The sequence below is a fragment of the Pongo abelii genome, chromosome 6 (assembly GCF_028885655.2).
Source record: "Pongo abelii isolate AG06213 chromosome 6, NHGRI_mPonAbe1-v2.0_pri, whole genome shotgun sequence".
In the NCBI taxonomy this organism is placed as follows: domain Eukaryota; kingdom Metazoa; phylum Chordata; class Mammalia; order Primates; family Hominidae; genus Pongo; species Pongo abelii.
This window is the reverse complement of record NC_071991.2, coordinates 100,308,869-100,331,256: the sequence shown is the minus strand read 5'-3', so window position 1 is coordinate 100,331,256 and position 22,388 is coordinate 100,308,869. Positions and strand designations below refer to the sequence as shown.

Genomic DNA, 22,388 nt, shown 5'->3' with positions numbered 1-22,388 from the left:
GTTGCCTTTGTTTTGTGCTAATTAAGTAAAATGAATGCATATGCTTAGATAACTCTTAAAGACCTTATATCAGTTTATCTTCAGGCAGGGAGAGCCTGATCAAACACACACAGAGGCCCCCATCTCGTGCACAGGAGGAATTCTGAGTCACTAAATTGAATGCTCCTTGAGGATAGCATCTTCTTCATGAAATAACAAATGCAACACAAAGGATATTTCCTGGTGCTTAATAAATGGCAGTTGTGTACATGGTGTTTGCTAGGTCAAAACTAGGAGAATCTACATGGACTAGCATAGAAAGGATTATGAGTGATTCTGGTCTCCTTTGTTTGAAAGGTTCCGTCTTTGGTTTCTGTGGTCATCAATCCTGAACTTCAGATTCCTGCTACCAAATTTTGTCTCAGGCAAAAGAACCATGAAGGACATAATAGGAATGTCTGGGCTGTAGACTTTTTCCATGTCTTGCCTGTTCTACCTTCTACAATGTCTCACATGATACAGTTTTCCATCAATCTGGGATGTGGAACACATCAGCCTGGTAACAGGTAGGAAGCCCTATTTTGTAAGTGTGCAAAACTAAAAATGAGCTTGCAGATTTGGCTATTAAATAAGAGGTAGTTTCTAGGTAGAGTTTTAACTGGATTTTAAGTAAAATACTCATTGATGAAATAACACACTTTTCCCAAAAGAAAAGTTCTTCAATTAATATGAGGGGTATGATTGGATAGATTTCAAGTAGGAATGGCTTCATTCTAAGAGCTTGATCTTAGGTATCAGAGGTGTTTGCATGTGCTGTGGCAACCATCCATTACAACAGATTGCTAAGAGAGAAAAAAAAAAGCAACTGAAAAAAAGCTTGACCTCCTGTCGGCTGGTGACCCGCTAATAATAAGCATGGAAATCAATTAGCACTTCAAGAGCTATGACTTCTCAGTTTCACTTGCCCAAGTGTTGCTCGTATTTTTTCTAAGAATTTTGTCAGTGTCAGATTCACAGGATGAAGTGACAGTGTGAGACATGGTAATTGCCTTGCCACCTATCAAACTCAAGAACACAAACTCAAGTTACCATTTGTTGCCTTTAAAACATTGTTTATAGCAGTAATTTAACTGATTGCCCTTTGAAAGCTGGTCAGACTTTAGTGAAAGAGAAAACAATCATTTAGGAAACAGCATCTTTAAAACATTTTACACAGTTTTTACAGTTGTTTAATGTACTTAACCAGAGTTGAAAATTTCACTTTATTTGTTATCTTTACCCTCCCCACCTTTTGTGTGTGCTTGTTCTGGTTTTATTAGTGTCAGCTTAGAGTTTTCTACCAACCATGGGCGTTCCTGGTCCCTCCTTCACACTGAATGCTTACCTGAGATCTGTGCTGGACCCCACCTCCCCCACAGCACTGTCTACTCCTCTGAAAACTACAGTGGGTGAGTACATTCTCTCTGAAATATTGAAATACTTGAATCCATGTTGCAGAATAAAAATCAATGAGTAATCCTGAAATTAGCATTTTTGTCATAATAGGTAAGAAACCTAACCTCTTTAAAAGTGGTCTTGTAAAAAAGAAAGAAAGAAAGATAGTATCTTTGGTAAACTGGATGCAAGATTACAATTACAATTTGTAAGGCCATTCATTCTTTATGTACTTGACTTATACTTTGGACTGCATGAACTTAAATTCTATATGGCAGTTCTGTGGTTATTGCCAAAAGATTTATTGCTACACTACTTATAGAGAAATGCAGCATAGAAAAAATGGAAGAAAGTTAAGTTTTGAAATTAGACCTGGATTCCATTCTGTGTAACCATATTTACTCTCCCTGACTTTCTACTTTTTTCTGTATAATTAAGGGTATAATATACCTCATTGGGGGCTATTAGGAGAATTAAAGATGATTATATAAAATACTTGCCACATTACAGAATAAGCATTATGAGAATAGTAAAAATCTTTGCAAGAATGGCAAAATTAAGTTGGGAATTATTTTCTTTGTTATCCCCTATTAAACGTGTGTAGGGCTAGGGGAGAACAAAAAATAAAAAGTAATTGATGCTAATTAGCAGTACATCTCTGCACAGATGCCTAGCATAAGATAATATCTAAGGTCTGCGTATTGATGGAAAAATTTCTTAAAAGAATATATAAAAACTAAATATCGCTCACTATTAAGAACAAATTGGCTAGGTATGATGACTCACACCTGTAATCCCAGCACTCTGGGAGGCCAAGATAAGGGGATTTCTTGAGGTCAGAAGTTTGAGACCAGTGTGGGCAACATAGTATGAGACCTTGTCTCTACAGAAATAAAAATTAGCTGGGGGTGGTAGTATACTTCTGTAGTCCTACCTACTCAGGAGGCTGAGGCAGGAGCATAGCTTGAGCCCAGAATTTTGAGGCTGCAGTGAGCTATGATTGTGCCACTGCACTCCAGCCTGGACAACAGAGCAAGACCCTGTCTCTAACAATAAATTAAAACTTTAAAAATTTTTAAGTAATATAAAATAACAAATCCATTACTCTGGCATACTGTGGATGTTTTTACAAATTGTATGTCTGTTTTAAAGATACAAACAAATTCCACAAGTGAATTTAAAGAGTTTATTGGTAAACTTTAGTGCTTTTCCAAGCACACAGAAGCCAGAACATGAAAACCATGTAAAATAGATTCTAAAGATATGAACTTAGTTGTGAAGATGGTTTTGTGCTAAATTTCTTGCAGGTGGAACCGAATAACAATTCCGCTTCCTAACGCAGCACTAACCCGGAACACCAGGATTCGCTGGAGACAAACAGGACCAATCCTTGGAAACATGTGGGCAATTGATAATGGTTAGTGTTTATGCCTATCATAATCACATGCCATTGATGTAGAGTCTTCCTGTGCTTTTGTTCGTCAGCACAGACTTAATCACATTTCTAAGTCATGGTCTTGCAATTCATTAAACACCCTTTCTTCCATGTCTCCTTTGCATTCTGTTAGAAGCCCAGGGATGTGCAATCAGGAAAAATAAAAAAAAGCCAGTGAAGTCAGCAGTATTAGATGCTAGAATGTTTCAACATACATAAATTAAAAAATGCATAAAACCTTGAAACTGAAATTCACAGTTGATGACAAGGGATATCCTAACATTTTCTTTGAATGTTGTATAAAATTAACATAAATACTTATACTGCATGTATTAAATAAGACCCACTCTTCTTTTAGTAACTACCACAACATCTGGAATGCTTTTCTTTTACATGCAGATATCACACAGAAGGAAACATCATCTCTAAAAAAACTAGTGAAACTTTTACCTCCTTTTCAGAAAATAGTATAGAAAGAAAACTTGGATATATGCCTTTTTAAATCTTTTATCTTTCTTTCATTTTCAAGTGAATTTTTGGAATTTTGCATCATTTTAAAGTCGATACCACTTATGACAATGACAGAAGATATTTTAAGCTCTTGGGTTGCATGTCTGTACATTTCTTATACTTGTTACTAATCACCAACTCTTTGGTTTTTGTCTTTATTTTTATGGATTCAGTGGGTACAAATGTAGTTTTGTATATTAATATATTGCATAGTGGTGAAGTCTGGACTTTTAGTGTAACTATCACCCAAATAGAGTACAAGGTATTTATCATCCCTCACCCCCCTTCCACCCTCCCACCTTTCTGAGCCTCCAGTGCCTATTATTCTACTGTCTATGTCCATGTGTACACATTATTTAGCTCCCACTTATAAGTGAGAGCATGTGGTATACAACTTTCTAAGTAATATCACTTAGGATAATGGCCTCCAGTTCCAGCTATGTTGCAGCTTTTTCATGGCTGAGTAGGATTCCATGGTGTGTTTGTGTGTGTGACATATTCTTTAATCATCCATTAATGGACATTTTAGTGGATTCCATGACTTTACTGTTATGAACAGTGCTGCAATAAACATACAAGTGCAGGTTTCCATTTAATATATTGATTTCTTTTTCTTTGGGTAGATACTCAGTAGTGAGGTTGCTGGATCAAATGGTAGTTCTAGTTTTCATTCTTTGAGAGATCTCTATACTGTTTTCCAGAGGTTTTACTAATTTAAATTCCCACCAAAAGTGTGTAAGAGTTTCCTTTTTCCCCACGTCCTCACCAATATCTGTTATTTTTTTACTTTTTAATGATACCCATTCTGATTGGTGTAAGATGGTATCTCATTGTGGCTTTAATGTGCATTTTTCTGATAATTAGTGATGTTTAGCATTTTATATACCTGTTGGTCATTTGTATGTATTCTTTTGAAAACTGTTTGCTCATGTCCTTTGTCAACTGTTTAACGGAACTATATGTTTTTTCTTGTCGAGGTGTTTGAGTTCGCTGTTAATCCTGGATATTAGTCCCTTCTCAGATGCATAGTTTGCAGATATTTTCTCCCAATCTGTGGGTTGTCTGTTCACTCTGTTGATTATTTCTTTTACTGTGCAGAAACTTTGGGCTTAATTAAAGCCCCTTTGTCTTTTTGTTTTTTTGTTGTCTGTGGTTTTGAGCTATTAGTCATTAATTCTTTGCCTAGGCCAGTGTTCAGGAGTTTTTCCTAGATTTTCTATATTAATCCATTCTTGCACTGCTGTAAAGAACTACCTGAGACTGGGTCATTTATAAAGAAAAGAGATTTAGTTGTCTCATAGTTCCATGGGCTGTACAGGAAGCATGGCTAGGAGGTCTCAGGAAACTTACAATCATGGCAGAAGGCCAAAGGGAAGCAGGCACATTTTACGTGGCCAGAGAAGGAGGAAGAGAGAGTGAAGGGGGAGGTGCTATACACTTTTAAACAAACAAATTTTGTGAGAACTCACTATCACAAGAACAGCAAGGGGGAAATCCACCCCTATGATCCAGTCACCTCCCACCAGGCCCTTCCTCCAATATTGGGGACTACAATTTGACATGAGATTTGGGCAGGGACACAAATCCAAACCATATCAGTTTTCTTCTAGGATTTTTATAGTTTCATATCTTACATTTAGGTATTTATTCCATCTTGAGTTAATTTTTATGTATGGTAAAGAGGTATGGGTCCAGTTTCATTCTTCTGCAAATGACCATCCAATTTTCCCAGCACCATTTATTGAATAGGGTGTTCTTTCCCTAGTGTATGTTTTTTTTGAACATTGTTGAAGATCAGTTGGCTGTCTGTAGGTGGCATTATTCTGGGCTCTCTATTCTGTTCCATTGATGTATGTGTCTATTTTTATACCAGTACCATGCAGTTTTGTTTACTATAGTCTTGTAGTATAATTTGAAGTGAGGTAATGTGATGCCTCCAGCTTTGTTCTTTTTACTTAAGATTGCTTTGGCTATTCACTTTCTTTTGGTTCCATATGAATTTTAGGATTGTTTTTTCTAATTCTGTGAAAAATGACATTAGTATTCTGATAGGATTTGCATTGAAGCTGTAGATTGCTTTGGGCAGTGTGATCATTTTCATGATATTGGTTCTTCTAATCCATGAGTATAGGTTGTTTCTCCATTTGTTTTTATCCTACAGTTTTTTTTTCATCAGTGTTTCATAGTTTTCTTGTAGAGATCATTCACCTCCTTGTGTAAATGTATTCCTAGGTATTTTGTTTGTAGCTATTGTAAATGGGATTGACATCTTGATTTTATCCTCTGTTTATTATCATTATATATAAATGTTCCTGATTTTTGTGCATTGATTTTATATCCTGAATCTTTACTGAAGTCATTTATCAAATCTAGGAGTCTTTGAGAGAATTTTTTAGGATTTTTTAGGTATAAGATCATATCATAACCAAACGGAGATAATTTGACTTTATATTTTCAAATTTGGGTGCCTTTTATTTCTTTCTCTTGCCTGATTGCTCTAGATAGTACTTGCAGTACTATATTGAATAGGAGTGGTGAAAGTGGGCATCCTCATCATGTTCCAGTTCTTAGAGGGAATGCTTTGACTTTTTCCCCGTTCCATATTATGTTGGCTTTGGGTTTGTCATATACGGCCTTTATTATTTTGAGATATGCTCCATCTACACCTAGTTTGTTGAGGGTTTTTATTGTGAAAGGATGCTGAATTTTATCAAATGCTTTTCTGCATCTATTAAGATCATTTTATGCTTTTTGTTTTTAATACTGTTTATGTGGTGAATCAAATTTATTGATTTGCATACGTTGAGCCATCCTTGCATCCCTGGAATGAAACCCACTTGATCATGTTGTATTATCTTTTAGATGTGCTGTTGGATTCAGTTTGCTAATATTTTGTTAAGGATTTTTGCATCTGTGTTCATGAGGGATATTGGTCTGCAGTTTTCCTTTTTTGTTGTGTCCTTGCCTGGCTTTGGTATCAGGTTTATACTGACTTCATAGAATGAGTTATGAAGGATTCCCTCCTCAGTTTTTGGAACAGTTTTAGCAGGATTGGTATAAGTTTTTCTTTGTGCATCTTGTAGAATTCAGCTGTGAATTAGTCTCGTCCTGAGAGTTTTTATTTGTTGGGAGATTTTTTATTACTAATTCAGTGTCACTACTTGTTATTGGTCTGTTCTGAATTTCTATTTCTTCCTGCTTCAATCTTAGGAGGAGGTATGTTTCCAGGAATTTATCCATTTTTCTCTAGGTTTTCTGGTTTGTGCACATAAAGATGTTTGTAGTAATCACTGATTATCTTCTGTATTTTTGTGGTATCAGTTGTGATGTCTCCTTTTTCATTTTTTATTCTGCTTATTTGAATATTCTCTCTTCTCTTCTTGGTTAGTCTAGCTAGTGATTAGTCAACTTGGTTCACCTTTTAAAAGAACAACTTTTTCATATGGTTGATCCTTTGAATTTTGTTTTTGGTGTCTATTTCATTTAGTTCTGCTCTGTTCTTCATTATTTATTTTCTTCTGATAGCTTTGGATTTGGTTCATTCTTGTTTTTCTGGTTCCCTGAGGTGCAATATTATGTCGTTAATTTGTGATCTATTTTTTATGTAGGAATTTAAGGTTATAGCCTTCTCTCTTAGCACTGCTTTTGCTATATCTTAGAAGTTTTGTTATGTTATGTCTCTATTTTCACTCATTTCAAAAATTTTTTTAATTTCTGTGTTCATTCTGTCATTAACTCAAAGATCATTCAGGAGCAGGTTGTTTAATTTTCATGTATTTGCATAGTTTAAGAGTTTCCCTTAGAATTAATTTCTAGTTTTATTCTACTGTCATTTGAGAAGGTATTTGATATGATTTTGATTTTTTAAAATTTATTGAGACTTGTGTTGTGGCCTAACATATGGCCTGTCCTGGAGAATCTTTTATGCACTCATGAGAAAAATGTATATTCTGTGGTTGTTTGGTAGAATATTCTGTAAATGTCTGTTAGGTTCATTTGTTCTAAAGTCCCATTTAAGTCCAGTGTTTCTTTGTTGAATTTCTGTCTCAGTGATCTATATGGTGCTGTCAGTGGCATGTTGAAGTCTCCTACTACTATTGTATATATTGCACCCCATCTGTTTTCTTAGGTCTAGTAGTATTTGTTCTGTGAATCTGTATGTTACAGTGTTGGGTGCATATATATTTAGGATTGCTACTATATCTTCTTGTTGAATTGATCCTTTTATCATTTTATAATAAGTTTGTCTTATTTTTTTCTTGTTGATTTAAAGTCTGTTTTATCTTAGATTAAGTATAGCTGCTTCTATTCATTTTTGGTTTCTGTTTGTTTGGAATATCTTTTTCCATCCCTTTATCTTTAGCCTGTAAGTGTCTTTGCCAGATAGGTGGGGTTTTTTGTAAGCAGTGTATGGTTGGATTGTGTTTTTTAATCCATTCTGCCAATCTGTATCTTTTAAATGGAACATTTAATCCATTTCTGTTCAAGAACTATATTGACATGTGAGTTTTTATTCCTGTTATAATGTTAATTGTTATCTTGTTGCTTTGCAGTCTCGTTAGTGTAATTGTTTTATAAGACCTGTGAGTTTTATACTGTCATTTGTTTTTATGATGGTGAGTATTGATCTTTAATTTCTATGTTTAGAACTCCCTTAGCATTTCTTGTAGGATTGGTCTAGTGGTAATGAATTCCCTTAGCATGTGCTTGTCTGGGAAAGACTATTTCTTCTTCATTTATGAAGCTTAATTCTAATAGAATACAAAATTTCTGGTTAACAGTTTTTTTCTTTAGAAACCTAAAAATAGGATCCCAATCTCTTCTGGCTTATAAGGTTTCTATTAAGAATTCCACTGTTAGTCTGATGGAATTTTCTTTACAGATAATTAGACATTTTTCTCATGCTAATCTTAAGATTAGCTATGAATAACTACTGTACTCCAAGACAACATAGCAAGATCTCATCTCCCCAAAGACCGTGGAAGCTGAGAGTCCAAAGAAGGAGGCTGACAAATTCAGTTTCTTAGGAAGACACCCTTAATAAGGATTTACAAACAGAAGTTGTAGTTTTCAGAAGCCATGAGACAAGATGGTAAATCCCTGCCGGATTGTTTGGTTTCTTATTTTAATTACAGGCAGATTAATAGCGTTCCTATTTTCAGAGAGCATATAAGTTGGCTGAAGGCTTATACTACAAGTAAGTAGAAAGGGAGAAAGAGAGGAGAAGGGACAAAATGTCAATAGCTAAGCAAATTTAGCATAGCCACTGATTTGAGGTCAATTCTATAAAATGGAGAAAATGTACACCCTTGTTTAATGTTGATTTTCCATGTCTTAATTAGGTCTTTGTTATTTTTTTAATAATTTAGACATTGAGAAATGACTAAATTCTTGAAACTGGAGAAAAACTTTAGACAAATAATTTGCTGATGAACCAATATGAATTATTTCCCAATATGTATCCAAAAAGCAGACCAATGGAAGGCCCACCCTCAAAGACCTTATGAGTTATATGGATATAAACATAGTGAATTTGCAAAAACATCTAAAGATGAAGGGGTTAAAATGGAGTTTTTTCATTGGTGGAACATTTTGCATAGCATTTTAAGTATTGCACCTGTTCATTAGCTCTAGGGAGTAGGCATTTGCCTCTAGATAGCAGAATACGAGTGACTTTTTCTTGCTGTCACACTTTTTAAGGATTCTATAATGAACCTTTATTACTTTGATAATCATCAAAGTGGTTTAGAAACCAATAATGAAAAAGTATGTGAGAAAATTAAGAGTGCAATGAAGCACATGTAAGCCTATGAAAAGAATCTTTCAATTTCCTAAAGAAGGCTGTTACAACACAAGTTTAGCTCAGAAAGTGTTCACTACACATCCTCTGAGTTCCCATGCTTTGAGTGGAATCACACTTTGAGTAGAATGGGAAAGGGTAAAGATATATGGAATGCACATGGTTAGCAAGGTATGTTGAATGCAAAACCTGGTGCAGAATCTCTTTAATTCTGTTATCATTCTATGTGAGGTTTTCACAGAAACAGGACCCACTCTTTGGCTTCTTTTACAAGGGAAGAAGAGGACACATACTCCTTCCCAAGAGAAATGTGTGCTTACTTGCCAAAAAAAAAAAAAAAAAAAACCTGAAATCTCTCCCATTTCACTATGTAATTCCAGAATTATGTCACAGAAAAAAAATAGAGAAAAACAGATCAATATCATAATTCTATTAGGTATAGTCTTCCTTCATGGCAGAGTCAACTTCTACTAGTGTGTAAAGAAATTACTTTGGAAATCACCCTGAAAATCTTAGCAAAATGGAAAGTCCTAAAGCAAAGTATGTTTCTTGTCATTTTAAAAATTTTTTCAACTTGACTGTATTACTGATAATAGTGAAGAAAGCTGTTCTATCCTATTCACACTCTTAGGAAAAAAGAAGCCTGTTATGAGTCCTAATGGCTTCATCATTAGCAGGAAGAGATGACAATAAAATTCTTATTGCAACTTTTTTCATTGACTTGGAATGTCTTAATTTATTGTTGAATTTTTTATGATGGAGGCTTTTTGAACTATGACATGGGTGCCTATCTCTTAGAGCATATGTTCCTTCAGCCATAAAATCAAGTGTGCTGGGAAAACAATCCATATGCTTTTCCAGGCTGAAGAAGAATGGAGCCAGCCCCTTTCTTGTTCCTTGTTGCACAGTGGAGCACATCAAAGCAAAAGGACTGGAGGGTGTCAAGGAATACTTGACCTCAGTATGGTGCTGATTATAACCATATAGTGCTGGGTACCATGCTAAACGTAATATGTTTCTTTAATTATTTCCTCCAAGGAGTATTATTATCCCACTTTAAGGAATAGGAATATTGAGGCTTAGACAGGATAAATTACTTATCAGAATTTCCTGAGTGAAGCCAGGATTATCTGACACCTGAAACCAGTACCTTTAATGACTCAGCCTGCTATCTTATCTCTTCCTAAACCAGCAGTTTCCATCACCAAGAGTTTTCCATTGGCCTGAAATTCACTGAATTTGAATTACTCCATCCGTTAATTGGCAGATATTAAGTGCTTATAGGAGCATAAGCTACAGGAAAGTTTATTTTACAATAAAATTATTTAAATACTTTGAAATGACTACAGGACAGAGAAGAAAATGATAACAGGTTATAAATTTGCTTATGCCTAAAAAATTGAATACATGAGGTTTTATTGCATCTTGAATTTCTCATTAGTTTAATACCACTTTTACACCATTTGGTATATTATTAATTTTGCTGATTAACAAAAGAATTAATAATATTTAAGTATATTGGAGTCTGAGTATCTCAGAACTGACCATTCAACAATCAGTAACCTTTAGGCTCAACAACAGATTCTTAACTCCTCATTTCCAGGAAGGGTAGATTAATATTTAGAAATATATGTAACAGTCATCCACAGTGTTATGGATTTTCCCCTGATAGGAATGAAAATTATGGTGTGACTTCTCCATATTGTGATATATCAGATTGGTCCTTTTTAAATATTTTTTTCTACCTAATGAATATAAACTTTGTAGAATGTTCAAGGCAGAAGCACTAATACTGTCTAATAGACTCTATTAAGGAATTCAAATTATAAGCTCCTGTCTTCTTTGATATGAAATGTTAAAATCTTAAAAGGATTATCTGTATAACTTGTAACCGTTTCAGCAGCTTTGTAACTAAGCAGTTACCTTATCACACAGCATTCCATATGTCACCCTGGATTCCTGCACACAACATACACACAAGGGGCCATATTTCATGAGTATTGCTTCACAAAATTGTACTGGTGTTCTATGTTTTTGTGATTATGTTCTCTTTCTCCCCCCCACAGTTTATATTGGCCCGTCATGTCTCAAATTCTGTTCTGGCAGAGGACAGTGCACTAGACATGGTTGCAAGTAAGCATCTTAAAATAACACTTATGCTTCTCCTTTTTGATGTGTAATTTATGTATTGAAGTCACAAGTCATTTAATAACCTTTTTTAGGATTGGGGATCTTTTTAAGACAAAAAGTTGGATATTTCTAATAGAATTTAAGTGTAATTCAAATGTATTTTTAAGTGAAAATTAATACATTTTATATTAGGCTAAATTGTGGACAAATTTAGCATTCCTCATGTGAATTTGTGAACAAATTGGAATTCCTCACAGCTTGATGGCTGCCTTTCCTGCCTGTAGTTACATCCTTTTCCATAAACTTGTTTGGGTGTTCATGAGTCACATTGTAATTCCTAGCATGCTTTGTAAATGATTATAAAAATCAGTAATGACCCATAGATCCAATGCTAAAGGAAACTGGACTGGACCAAATTTAGCAGATTTGATAAGCAAATTCATCATCTTTAAATATAACTTAAGCATCTTGTTTACTTTTGAAAATCATTTGAGTCTTTAATAAATTATAAAGTATTTTACAAAACAACGCTGTTGAATATGAAGTCTGAAATTATACATTAATAATGTAATAGCTAATTACCACCAATGAATTATTTTATGTTTATACCAAAAAATGGATATTCACATTTATTATGTTATTCTCATATTAATATTTAATTATAAAATATTCTGGGAATTCCTGAAACCACAGGCCATTTGTTATAAAGATAAGTGTTCAACAGCTGATCATCTAGTCTACTTTTTCTTGTCTGTCCAACAAAAAGAGTAATTAATCAATTAGCTAAGTAGTTAATGAGTAGAGAACTCATAAAAGAGCTTTGAACCTGGATCATTTAGAAATTGTAGGCTGGGCACGGTGGCTCATGCCTGTAATCCCAGTACTTTGGGAGGCTGAGGCAGGTGGATCACTTGAGGTCAGGAGTTCAAGACCAGCGTGGCCAACATGGTGAGACCCGATCTCTACTAAAAATACAAAAATTAGCCGGGCATGGTGGCGTGCATCTGTAATCCCAGTTACTAGGGAGGCTGAGGCAGGAGAATCACTTGAACCCGGGAGGCAGAGGTTGCAGTGAGCCAAGATCGCGTCACTGCACTCCAGCCTGGGCGACAGAGTGAGACTCCATCTCAAAAAAAAAAAGAAAAAGAAAAAAAAGAAATTGCATGTATGAGCCAAGCACTTGTTGACATTTAGATTAGTGTGGCTTTTTAACTTTCTAACTATATTTCAGTGAATTTAATTAGCAAAGGGATCACTTTGCCCAATGGACATTTTTTATAAAGTATGTGAAGAATTGAAAAGCTTCCATCTATATTTCAAAACTGAATATGCATCCCTGTGTTTTCTAGTAAAACTACCAACTCCTATTCCAAAACACTGCTCATTAGATCTATGAAACATTGGCTGATATTTTCCTCAAGTTGTTATGTGCATCCATTATCCATAATCAGACTATCTTCTTAGTGTATTTCAAATAAAATTAACATGAGGCCAGATAGTTTTGCAAATCCTGATGTTTTCCCAAAAAGTTTTGGGAAAAAAAAATCCTAAAATGACAACTTTTATTTTCAAAAAATAGAAAGTGGTATTTCTAAAACGACCTATCTATAATTACAGTAGTTATACTTCAGACTTCATTTTATGTGTATCATATTCCTCTTAGAATTAAGTGGTTTTATTAAGGCTACCATCTATGCCACCCATGGTGGATACAAACGGAAATCTAAATGGTAGCTTTATGCTTTTGGACATTGTTCTTTTTCGACACCATACATTATTCCGAATAGTCATAGTCTTTTCCTCCTTCTGAGGTTTTACAGAATATTTTCACCATTTGGAACTTTAGTGTTTTTCCCTATTTCTAACAATGTTTTATGTAATACTCATTGGCTTTGTTCGCTTACGGCTGGGCAAAAATTTGACTACTACCTCCTTTTCCAGCAATGTGTACCTTATTGAATTTGAGCAAAATTGCACAGAAAAGAAATGTATATGTAATACCACTTACTTCCTTTAAATAAATCATTGAATCTGGGACCCTTGCAACTTGATATTTTTCTCTCTCCTCTTTACTCCGCCTCTCCCCCGTGTTTTACTGCTATTTGCTATCAAGATTCTACCCTCTCGTGTTCCCTCTAACACTTCCTGGCCTGTGTACAATCCCAGGCCTGGTTCTCTAGGTGGACACCCTACTAACCTGATAAGCCCAACCCTGTTAGAGATGCTAATGAGGAGACAGAGCATTAGAACCCTTTCTTCACGAGTGTCATCCATGTAGCTTAACAGTGGGGTCTTTTTCCTGACATTACAGGGTGACTATACTGCTAAATTTAAGCATGTGTAGATGGATCAGTAGGAGACATATTGGGAGTCAGGAGAGCCTCGTGTCATACCCGAAATCACCAATGTGTGTGACCTTGTCGTTTTGCTGAGAAACAAAGACTACAAAGTTTTTCGTTTTTTTAAAAAATTATTTTTAAAAAACTGCTTTATCTCTATCAGCATTATATGTCAATTGAATAACCTTTGATTAAAAGTAGACTTTTAAAACGACTAAATGGAAAGTGACTCCAATGTGAGTCATCTCTAAACGATCACCAGTTTCTCCCAGTCACTTGTCCTGAGAAGACACATTTAAGATACACAAAAATGTAATTGCCCTGAAATGCACTCTGGAATAGATAGTCTTGCTAAGTAAAATTAATTCCAATTCGTGACTGTGGTAAAACACATTCACTTTCCTGACTTTAAAATGTGTTCAATTTAGCTGATTTTAAAAATTCTTTTTTGGAAACAACTTGGCTATTCAGTCTAAGTCCATTAGACAACATGTGAAAGAAGGCTCATCCAGTAAATATTGGCTTTCCTTTCATCCCCTTATTGATGCTACTTAAGATATCAAGACAACCTTCAAACTTCATGCTACAGTAGTTCTTAGCATTTTAGGCTCCAATTTATTTCATAATCTGATAAAACCTGTGGACCTCCTCCCCAGAAAATCCAATATACATAAAACTGGGCATTTAATTTAGCATATTTTTACATTCCATGGACTCCCTGAGAGGCCAGCATAGACCTGAGTCTCAGTAGTACTGCCAAAGAAGTATCCTGAGTCATGCCATAGTATCACTTCATTGGTACACTTGCTTTGTAAAGGCTTGTTTCAGACTTCAGCAAGCTTTGAATGCTCCCACGAGAATTCCCCACTCAAAAAGATACCAATTGAGCAACATTATAAATGTAGTGAGAAGGAAATAGCACAGTAAAAACAAATAATTTGAAACTATTTCCTGATGAATAATCTCCTTAAAACATAGATGTTTCCATTGCTGATTCATCTGTGATGAGGTTTTCTCACTGATAGAAAACTTGGGGCACTCCTGTATATTCTAGTCAGCTAATACAAATACAGCACATTCTCACATAGAAGCAAGCAGGTTGTTGGGGAGTGGGGAAAGGTTTGTTTTTCTTGAAGTGCCACTAATTTGGGAGAGTCCACTGAGAGACAACACAGTTCTGCTAAGGACATCTGTCTAGGTCAAGGGTGTACACATTCCCTTTATACATTTGAAATAGTTAAAGATAGATTCATTTTCCAATAGTTTCTAAATATTTAAATTAATTCCTATCACGAACATAACATGTATTTTAACATTTGTTCTTGGAAAAAATTTATTCTGGGTATCTTATTAGAAGTGCTTTATGCTGTTTCTTTTATAAATTTAATGAGCGTTATTATGAATAAAATTATACATAAACCTTTTACAGATATTTTAAGTTGGAAATGTGTATGAACATAGATGTATTTTAGATAAACTGCTGAATTACTCTTCTAATCGTAGGCTTTTTATGGGAGGACTGTGCAAAGACTGTATTTGTCTGGAATATTTGCAGTTGATTAGCCCTTATCAAGTCTTTAGATTCAGTAGTCTCCAAAGACTAATGAGCCTCATTTACCATTCAATCAAATCCTAGCCTCTGGACTTCTTCCTCCCCAGAGTAGATTCGAGAATCTCCGAAACAGCCAACAGTTTAAGATTTAATTTCACCATATTTCTTTCAGGTGTGACCCTGGATTTTCTGGCCCAGCTTGTGAGATGGCATCCCAGACATTCCCAATGTTTATTTCTGAAAGCTTTGGCAGTTCCAGGCTCTCCTCTTACCATAACTTTTACTCTATCCGTGGTGCTGAAGTCAGCTTTGGTTGTGGTGTCTTGGCCAGCGGTAAGGCCCTGGTTTTCAACAAAGATGGGCGGCGTCAGCTAATTACATCCTTCCTTGACAGCTCCCAATCCAGGTGAGTGAAGGCGGGGTAGAATACATACAAAAACCAGATACTGATGTTGAATTTAGTTATATGTCAATTTTTATTTCTTATGTTTTTTCTGATAGACATCTTCTCATTTCTAACTAGGGTTGGAGGGAGCTTACAGTTTATTGAGAGTTAATTTGCCCTAGTTTTTAGTAAATTAGGAGGCTCACCAATGACTTGGATATTAATGACTGACTAGGTATTTTAAAATATGAAACATTAGCATCAAACTATGTTCTTAAGCCAAGAGCTAGTTAATTATTTATGTAGTTTTATTTATTTGACAGCTTGCAGAGGCTGATTAGATTTACTCTACAACTTCCCTTCCCCCAGTGTCTAATAAATAATGCAGTAAAGAAGTGATTGGCATTTTAAGTGTATGTACACAAGTACATAGTATACAAATGTGCATAAACATCCAGTCAATATTTTTATGGATCTATCTGTATATAAAATATGTATGTCAACATGTACATAAATATCTACACATATTCATACATCTCACAATGAAATTACTTACATTTTATGAAAGAGGGGTGAATAGAAACTTAATTTGGGAGTAGTTCACTTCAATGTGTTTGAAATTCTTTAAAGACCAAAATGAACATTATGATTAAAAATGTTTATGCATACAGTAATTATAGACAATTTCTGTCTAGGTTTCTCCAGTTCACGCTGAGACTGGGGAGCAAATCTGTTCTGAGCACATGCAGAGCCCCTGACCAGCCTGGTGAAGGAGTTTTGTTGCATTATTCTTATGATAATGGGATAACTTGGAAACTCCTGGAGCATTATTCATATCTCAGCTATCATGAGCCCAGGTATGTTGGAAAGCATTTGGAAAAATGGTTGTAGAGTGAAATCTTCTCCTGGGGAAATCATAATTCAAATGGTATAAAATTCTAGATATTTTTCCATTGACAGATGGAGCACACAAAGATTGATGTGTCTTGCAGTGAAAAACTACCAAGCTGACCCATCCATTTGTCCCACTGACTTCTGATCATTTGAAGGAATTTATTGTCATAGTTTTAAATATGGATCTACGGGAAATATTCTGATGCTTATAAGCATCAAGAGAAAAGTAGGCTGGGCGCAGTGGCTCATGCCTGTAATCCCAGCAGTTTGGGAGGCCGAGGCAGGTGGATCACAAGGTCAGGAGATTCAGACCATCCTGGTCAACATGGTGAAACCCTGTCTCTACTAAAAATACGGAAAAAAAAGCTGGGTGTGGTGGTGCGCACCTGTAGTCCCAGCTACTCAGGAGGCTGAGGCAGGAGAATCACTTGAACCCGGCAGGCAGAGATTGCGGTGAGCCGAGATTGCGCCATTGTACTCCAGCCTGGTGACAGAGCGAGACTGTCTCAAAAAAAAAGAGAGAAAAGTAATTAACACTATTTTCCTTATTTAACTATAATGTAAACTATTACACAGGATTATAATATGGCACTAAATTATAAATGCTGTTGATAAATACTAGTGATATATTTTAATATGTTGTAATAAAATATATGATATATATCTTATAACCAATATGTTATTAAGATTTACATGTAATATAGTTAAGTAATGAATACAAGGAAATTTTTTAGCATGTATAGTGTCTCTGGCAAAAATGGGGTGTTAGGGTTTATTTAAAGCCCTTTAGGCCATTTCTATTTTTCTTTAGTGTATAGATTTCATCATATGTAGTATCAGTTGTCAGATTTAAGTCTTACTTGAAGCTGGGCTGTCTTTCAATGTTGGCAGAATAGTAGCACCATTAGTGGTATAATTTTAGGTGTGTCTGAAAGATCCTTTCCACTCCTAAACACTTATTGAGCTACTCACTGAAATTCCTTTAAAAATATCAAGGGACAAGGAGGATAGGGAAAGCTTAAAATTAAGGTTTAAAGTTAAAATTCCATCAGAGTAGTTGATACTGTGGCTTACATTCACAGTCACATATAAATGGACTAACATTCCATTTCACTTCCTGGAAGTATATTTTAATCATGAGGCGATGAGAAAGACAGAAGGATTTGGACACGAAAGTTTGCATTGGCACCCTGGAAAAAAGACAGGGTTAAGGAAAGTAGGAGAGAGGGGACTGATGATATATTTTATATATTTTACAGTTTTCCCTAGAACTGCCCCCATATTTAAGTATTTGCAAATAGATGAGAACTTTTATTTTCATAGAAAATGAAGTAGCATGTAACAGATAATGATTAACATCTATTATAACTTATAAATGTTATACATTATAAAATTTTAAGAATGCACCAGCTGTATTGTGTATTTTCCCTGTATAGGTAAAAATCTAGTGCTAAACTCAACTTTTTTACTGAGTAGAGACACATGAATCCTAAAGAAACCTTTCATAGACTCTCCATAGTAACCATTAAAGAAAATTAAACAAAAATCAAGCTAATGATGATGAAAGCATGAAGAAAATGTCACTATCCTAAGTTAAGTTGGCCTAAAGCACAATTTTTTCTAACAAAGATGGACAGCTGCAAAATTCAGTAATCAATCTATATCATGAAATTTAATTAATCTTTGTTGATATGAAAAATAATTACACATTTAATGTGCTATTGCAAAGGCGCATTTAATCTTGCCTGCCATTTGACAGCAACATTTTTCTTCTAAGAATCAAGGTGGCTTTTCAGTATTAGATATGTGCATGGCTTGAAAGATTAAGATCAGAGTGGAGTTTTTTTAAAAGGAGAACGTGGTAATGGTAGCAAAAACGCCTTAATTTTCTATATATATATACATATATATATATATATTTATCTCTGTCCATGAGATTCTTCCTCCCACCCCCTTTCTCTTACAAATATTAATAAAAGGTGACATGGCAGAAGGGGAAGTTGATATATTCTAGATAACATATTTTATATGATAAATAATACAAACCATGTAAATTCTTCATAAGAAAGTTAAATATATCTTGATGCCTTTAGCCATTTGCTGTATTTCCTTCAGTGTAAATTGCTGCCTGTAATTGCCGTGAATTCCATATTGCTTTTTTATGCCATGGTTGTTCAAAAATGAAGTGTGATTCATAAATTAGACATGCTAGTTGGCTAACCACTATTATTCCTCAACTATTTTAAATAATTTGCTTGCCTATGGTTCATTCAGTAAATAAAAGAACTCTATCTGCTTGTTATTAATAAAAATTTAATATATCTAAGTCTTTTAATTCAAACTGACTAGAATGTCTTGTGAACTAATTAGTATTTTTATTAATTTAAAATTATGTATCACTGGTGAGACTAAAATTATCCTAGCTTTTCTTCTTAATTATAGGGCTTGTTTTTACTCTAAAATTACTATGAAGTCTAATCTTAGTTTATTTTTATGTCTTGATTATTATATTTGATCTCCTCTTTGTTCTATCGTGTCATCCAATTCCATAGTGTATATCATTGTAAAACATTTTTTAAACAATTTGATCTTTATATTTGGCCTCCTCTTTGTTTCTATATGTCACCCAATTCAATAGTACATATTACTATAAAACATTAAAAAAATAAATCTATGAGGTTAGGACCTACAAACAAAAGGAAGATTGAGGCAGAAGGTTGACTTAAGTCTCTGCGTTCTCTTCTAGGAATATTCTAACCAGACAGTTACACAGCTATTCTAACCAGCCACTATAATTGGCAAAGAGTGGTGAAATCATCAAGAACTCCCCCTACACCCAAAGATATGATGTAGAAGTTAAGAACAAGGCTCTAGAGCCAAGTTCCCCAGGTCCAAATCCTGGCATTAGCACTTATAGTCTGCTTAACCTTAAAGAGATTATTTAACCTCCTTGTGCGTCTGTACTCACATCTCTATCAGGCATATACTGATAATGCGTACTATCCAGCAAAAATTTGTTGAGTCCTTATTATGTGCCAGATACCGCTCTAGGTACTAAGGCATAATAGTGAAAACCAGACAAAAAAGTTTCTGGCCCTTGCCATAAGAATAGCATTATTCTAATTTCACAGATAAAGCTGCCGAGACACGTAGAAGCCAAGTGCTTTATCTACAGTTGCAAAATCATTAACCATTAGGTGTCAGAGTGGGAACTCTGGCCCAAGAGTCGGATTACAGACCCATAGTCTTAACACCTCTGCCATGAAAATATTGGTCACTTCAGTCACTACTATCACATTCATATACACTATTTTCCTTAAAAGTTGCTTGGGAAATTCTAGTTTCCAGTTGTTATGTTAAAAAATAATAATTTATTTTCATCAGAGAGAATATTAACTGTTTTTATAATGAATATGAAGAAAAAATATAACTTTCTAATAACATAATGCTAAACAAATTAAATTATTAAATCAATGGCTGATATCTTCATTGTTAAACCAGTTTAAATATAGTTTATTTAGTTTCTTTCTATATATTATGTAGTTTTATAAATATATGCATTTGTTTAATAAACAGATTCGAAAAATTAAAATGAAAATTAGTAAAATACTTAATTTAACAAAACCTGACTCTTCTAATAAATTTACACTGATGAAAAATTTTACGGATTTTAGAAAGTATTTAAAATTCATAAATGTATTATAGCTATGTATTTTTAGTTTAAGAAGTGTTTTTAGGGCCAGGCGCAGTGGCCCACGCCTGTAATCCCAGCACTTTGGGAGGCCAAGGCAGGCAGATCACAAGGTCAGGAGATCGAGACCATCCTGGCTAACATGGTGAAACTAAAAATACAAAAATTAGCTGGGTGTGGTGGCATGTGCCTGTAGTTCCAGCTACACGGGAGGCTGAGGCAGGAGAATCACTTGAACCTGGGAGGCAGAGGTTGCAATGAGCTGAGATTGCGCCATTGCACTCCAGCCTGGGCGACAGCGCAAGACTCCATCTCAAAAAAAAAAAAGTGTTTTTAAAGTTTTATTTCTGTATTTGCATATGGATTTTCCTTTATTTAGAAAATATGTTTTCTTCTATTGCAACAAGTCCTACCAGTTCTGTACTCTTTGTATAATCAATGGTGATAGTCATGTTAGTCTACCCCATATATCCATGTACAAATTATCTAAAGGAAAAATAGGTAATTATTTTTCAAATAACTTTCAATATGTAAAACAGCAGATTCCCAAGAGGTGGTTTAGCATGTTTCTTCACACAATAAAAATATGAAAGCCAATCCAGTTTCTCAGTAAATTCAGCCTTAGATGTTGAAGTTTTAAAATAATTTCTTTCTAAGTTATTCAACTAGTCACCTGGCTTAGGAAGTTTTTATTTGCTCATTAGTTTAAAAAAAAAAAAAAAAAAAACTCAGCCCTTTCAATGTGTCTTTACTGCAAGCACCTTTCCTGGTGTTTAATTGTACTTTGACGGTGACAAATGTTCCATTTGCCATTTGCTTCACATCTCACCTGTGTATGGATGCGATCAGCATGGTACTGTGATTTATGGAGCTTTCAAGTAGGTGTCATTGCAGTGGCAATTAATATATGGTTCCTGCTGCTGTGTACAATAATTGCTCCTGGAAATTAGATATTATTCTTAATTTTCTTCCCCATTTGTCAGATACAGGTTTATTGTCATAGCTGCCATGACACAGCAGATGACCTCACACACTATGCTAAACTCATGGGAATGAGGAAGTGTCCTGGTTCCAAACAGCCAAAACTGTGATATGTGTAACAAGCTGTCCAAGATCCTTTATTAGACTATGATGAATACTGTCACTTTGACCACCATGTTTATTGAGAGCTTTTTCAAAAGCAGATGAGTGAAAGCAAAGTTACATTTTGGGGTGTGTGTGGAAGACTTTGTTGGAAACAGACAGGAAACTGGACATCTCAAAAAAAAATGTTTATAATCATGGGAGAACTATTTCTTTAATACTATACTTCAGGGGAAATCTATCCCACTATAAATATTTGTGTTTTAAGATACCAAAATAATCTGAATTTTGACTTTTTTTTTTCTGTAGAATAATCTCCGTAGAACTACCAGATGATGCAAGGCAGTTTGGAATTCAGTTCAGATGGTGGCAACCATATCATTCTTCCCAGGGAGAAGATGTATGGGCTATTGATGAGATTATCATGACGTCTGTACTTTTCAACAGCATTAGTCTTGACTTTACCAATCTTGTGGAGGTTACTCAGTCTCTGGGATTCTACCTTGGAAATGTTCAGCCATACTGTGGCCACGACTGGACCCTTTGGTAAGGATTTCATCATTGTTATTGTTACAATTTGCACTAGGAATTAGAACATGAGGATGATCTTCCAGTCTGTTCAGCACTTAGTCATTTGTTGGCACGTATTTACTAAACAGGAACTACTTGAAAACAGAACTACTGTTTTCAAGTCGTTACAAGTATGTCTGCACAACCCTACTTGTGTGTCTACAAGTAAAATGTCTTGGGAAAGAGGACTGAAAACAAAATACTGATAGATTTAAATAAACAAAATTTTCCCATATTTATTAATCTCAAATTTTAATTTCCCAGTTACATAATTTAAAAAAAAAAAAACCTTTTCAAAAAGTGTTAGTAATTAAAGTGACAACCATATTCTCCCTCAGAGGCCCATGGGGTTCATAATGAAACATGAAGTCACTCTAGTGACTATTTTAATAAAATTTATCATGAGTAGCTCTGTTTTCATGCTCTCTTATATAAGTCCCCAGAAGTATTTTTAGCCAACATCTCCTTTTTAATCCATGTTATCAAACACTATTGGACCAGTGACTCATATAGTTAATGCCAGTGGGGTTTCAAAATTGTGGGATAACCTAATTAAGGTACCCTTCATTTTTAGATTTTTCCTCTT

The 22,388-nt window shown here is 34.8% G+C and overlaps 1 protein-coding gene across 1 annotated transcript in view; it reads left to right on the top strand.

Moving 5' to 3' along the window:
* The window catches only part of RELN (reelin), a 521,559-nt gene that overhangs the window by 337,228 nt on the left and 161,943 nt on the right, over window positions 1-22,388 (top strand). Inside the window, exons 14-20 of the mRNA XM_024250358.2 lie at window positions 337-545; window positions 1,299-1,427; window positions 2,721-2,830; window positions 11,225-11,291; window positions 15,352-15,585; window positions 16,260-16,421; window positions 21,542-21,778. Of these exons, the coding sequence (XP_024106126.2) occupies window positions 337-545; window positions 1,299-1,427; window positions 2,721-2,830; window positions 11,225-11,291; window positions 15,352-15,585; window positions 16,260-16,421; window positions 21,542-21,778 (1,148 nt within the window). The remainder of the gene's footprint in view (window positions 1-336; window positions 546-1,298; window positions 1,428-2,720; window positions 2,831-11,224; window positions 11,292-15,351; window positions 15,586-16,259; window positions 16,422-21,541; window positions 21,779-22,388) is intronic.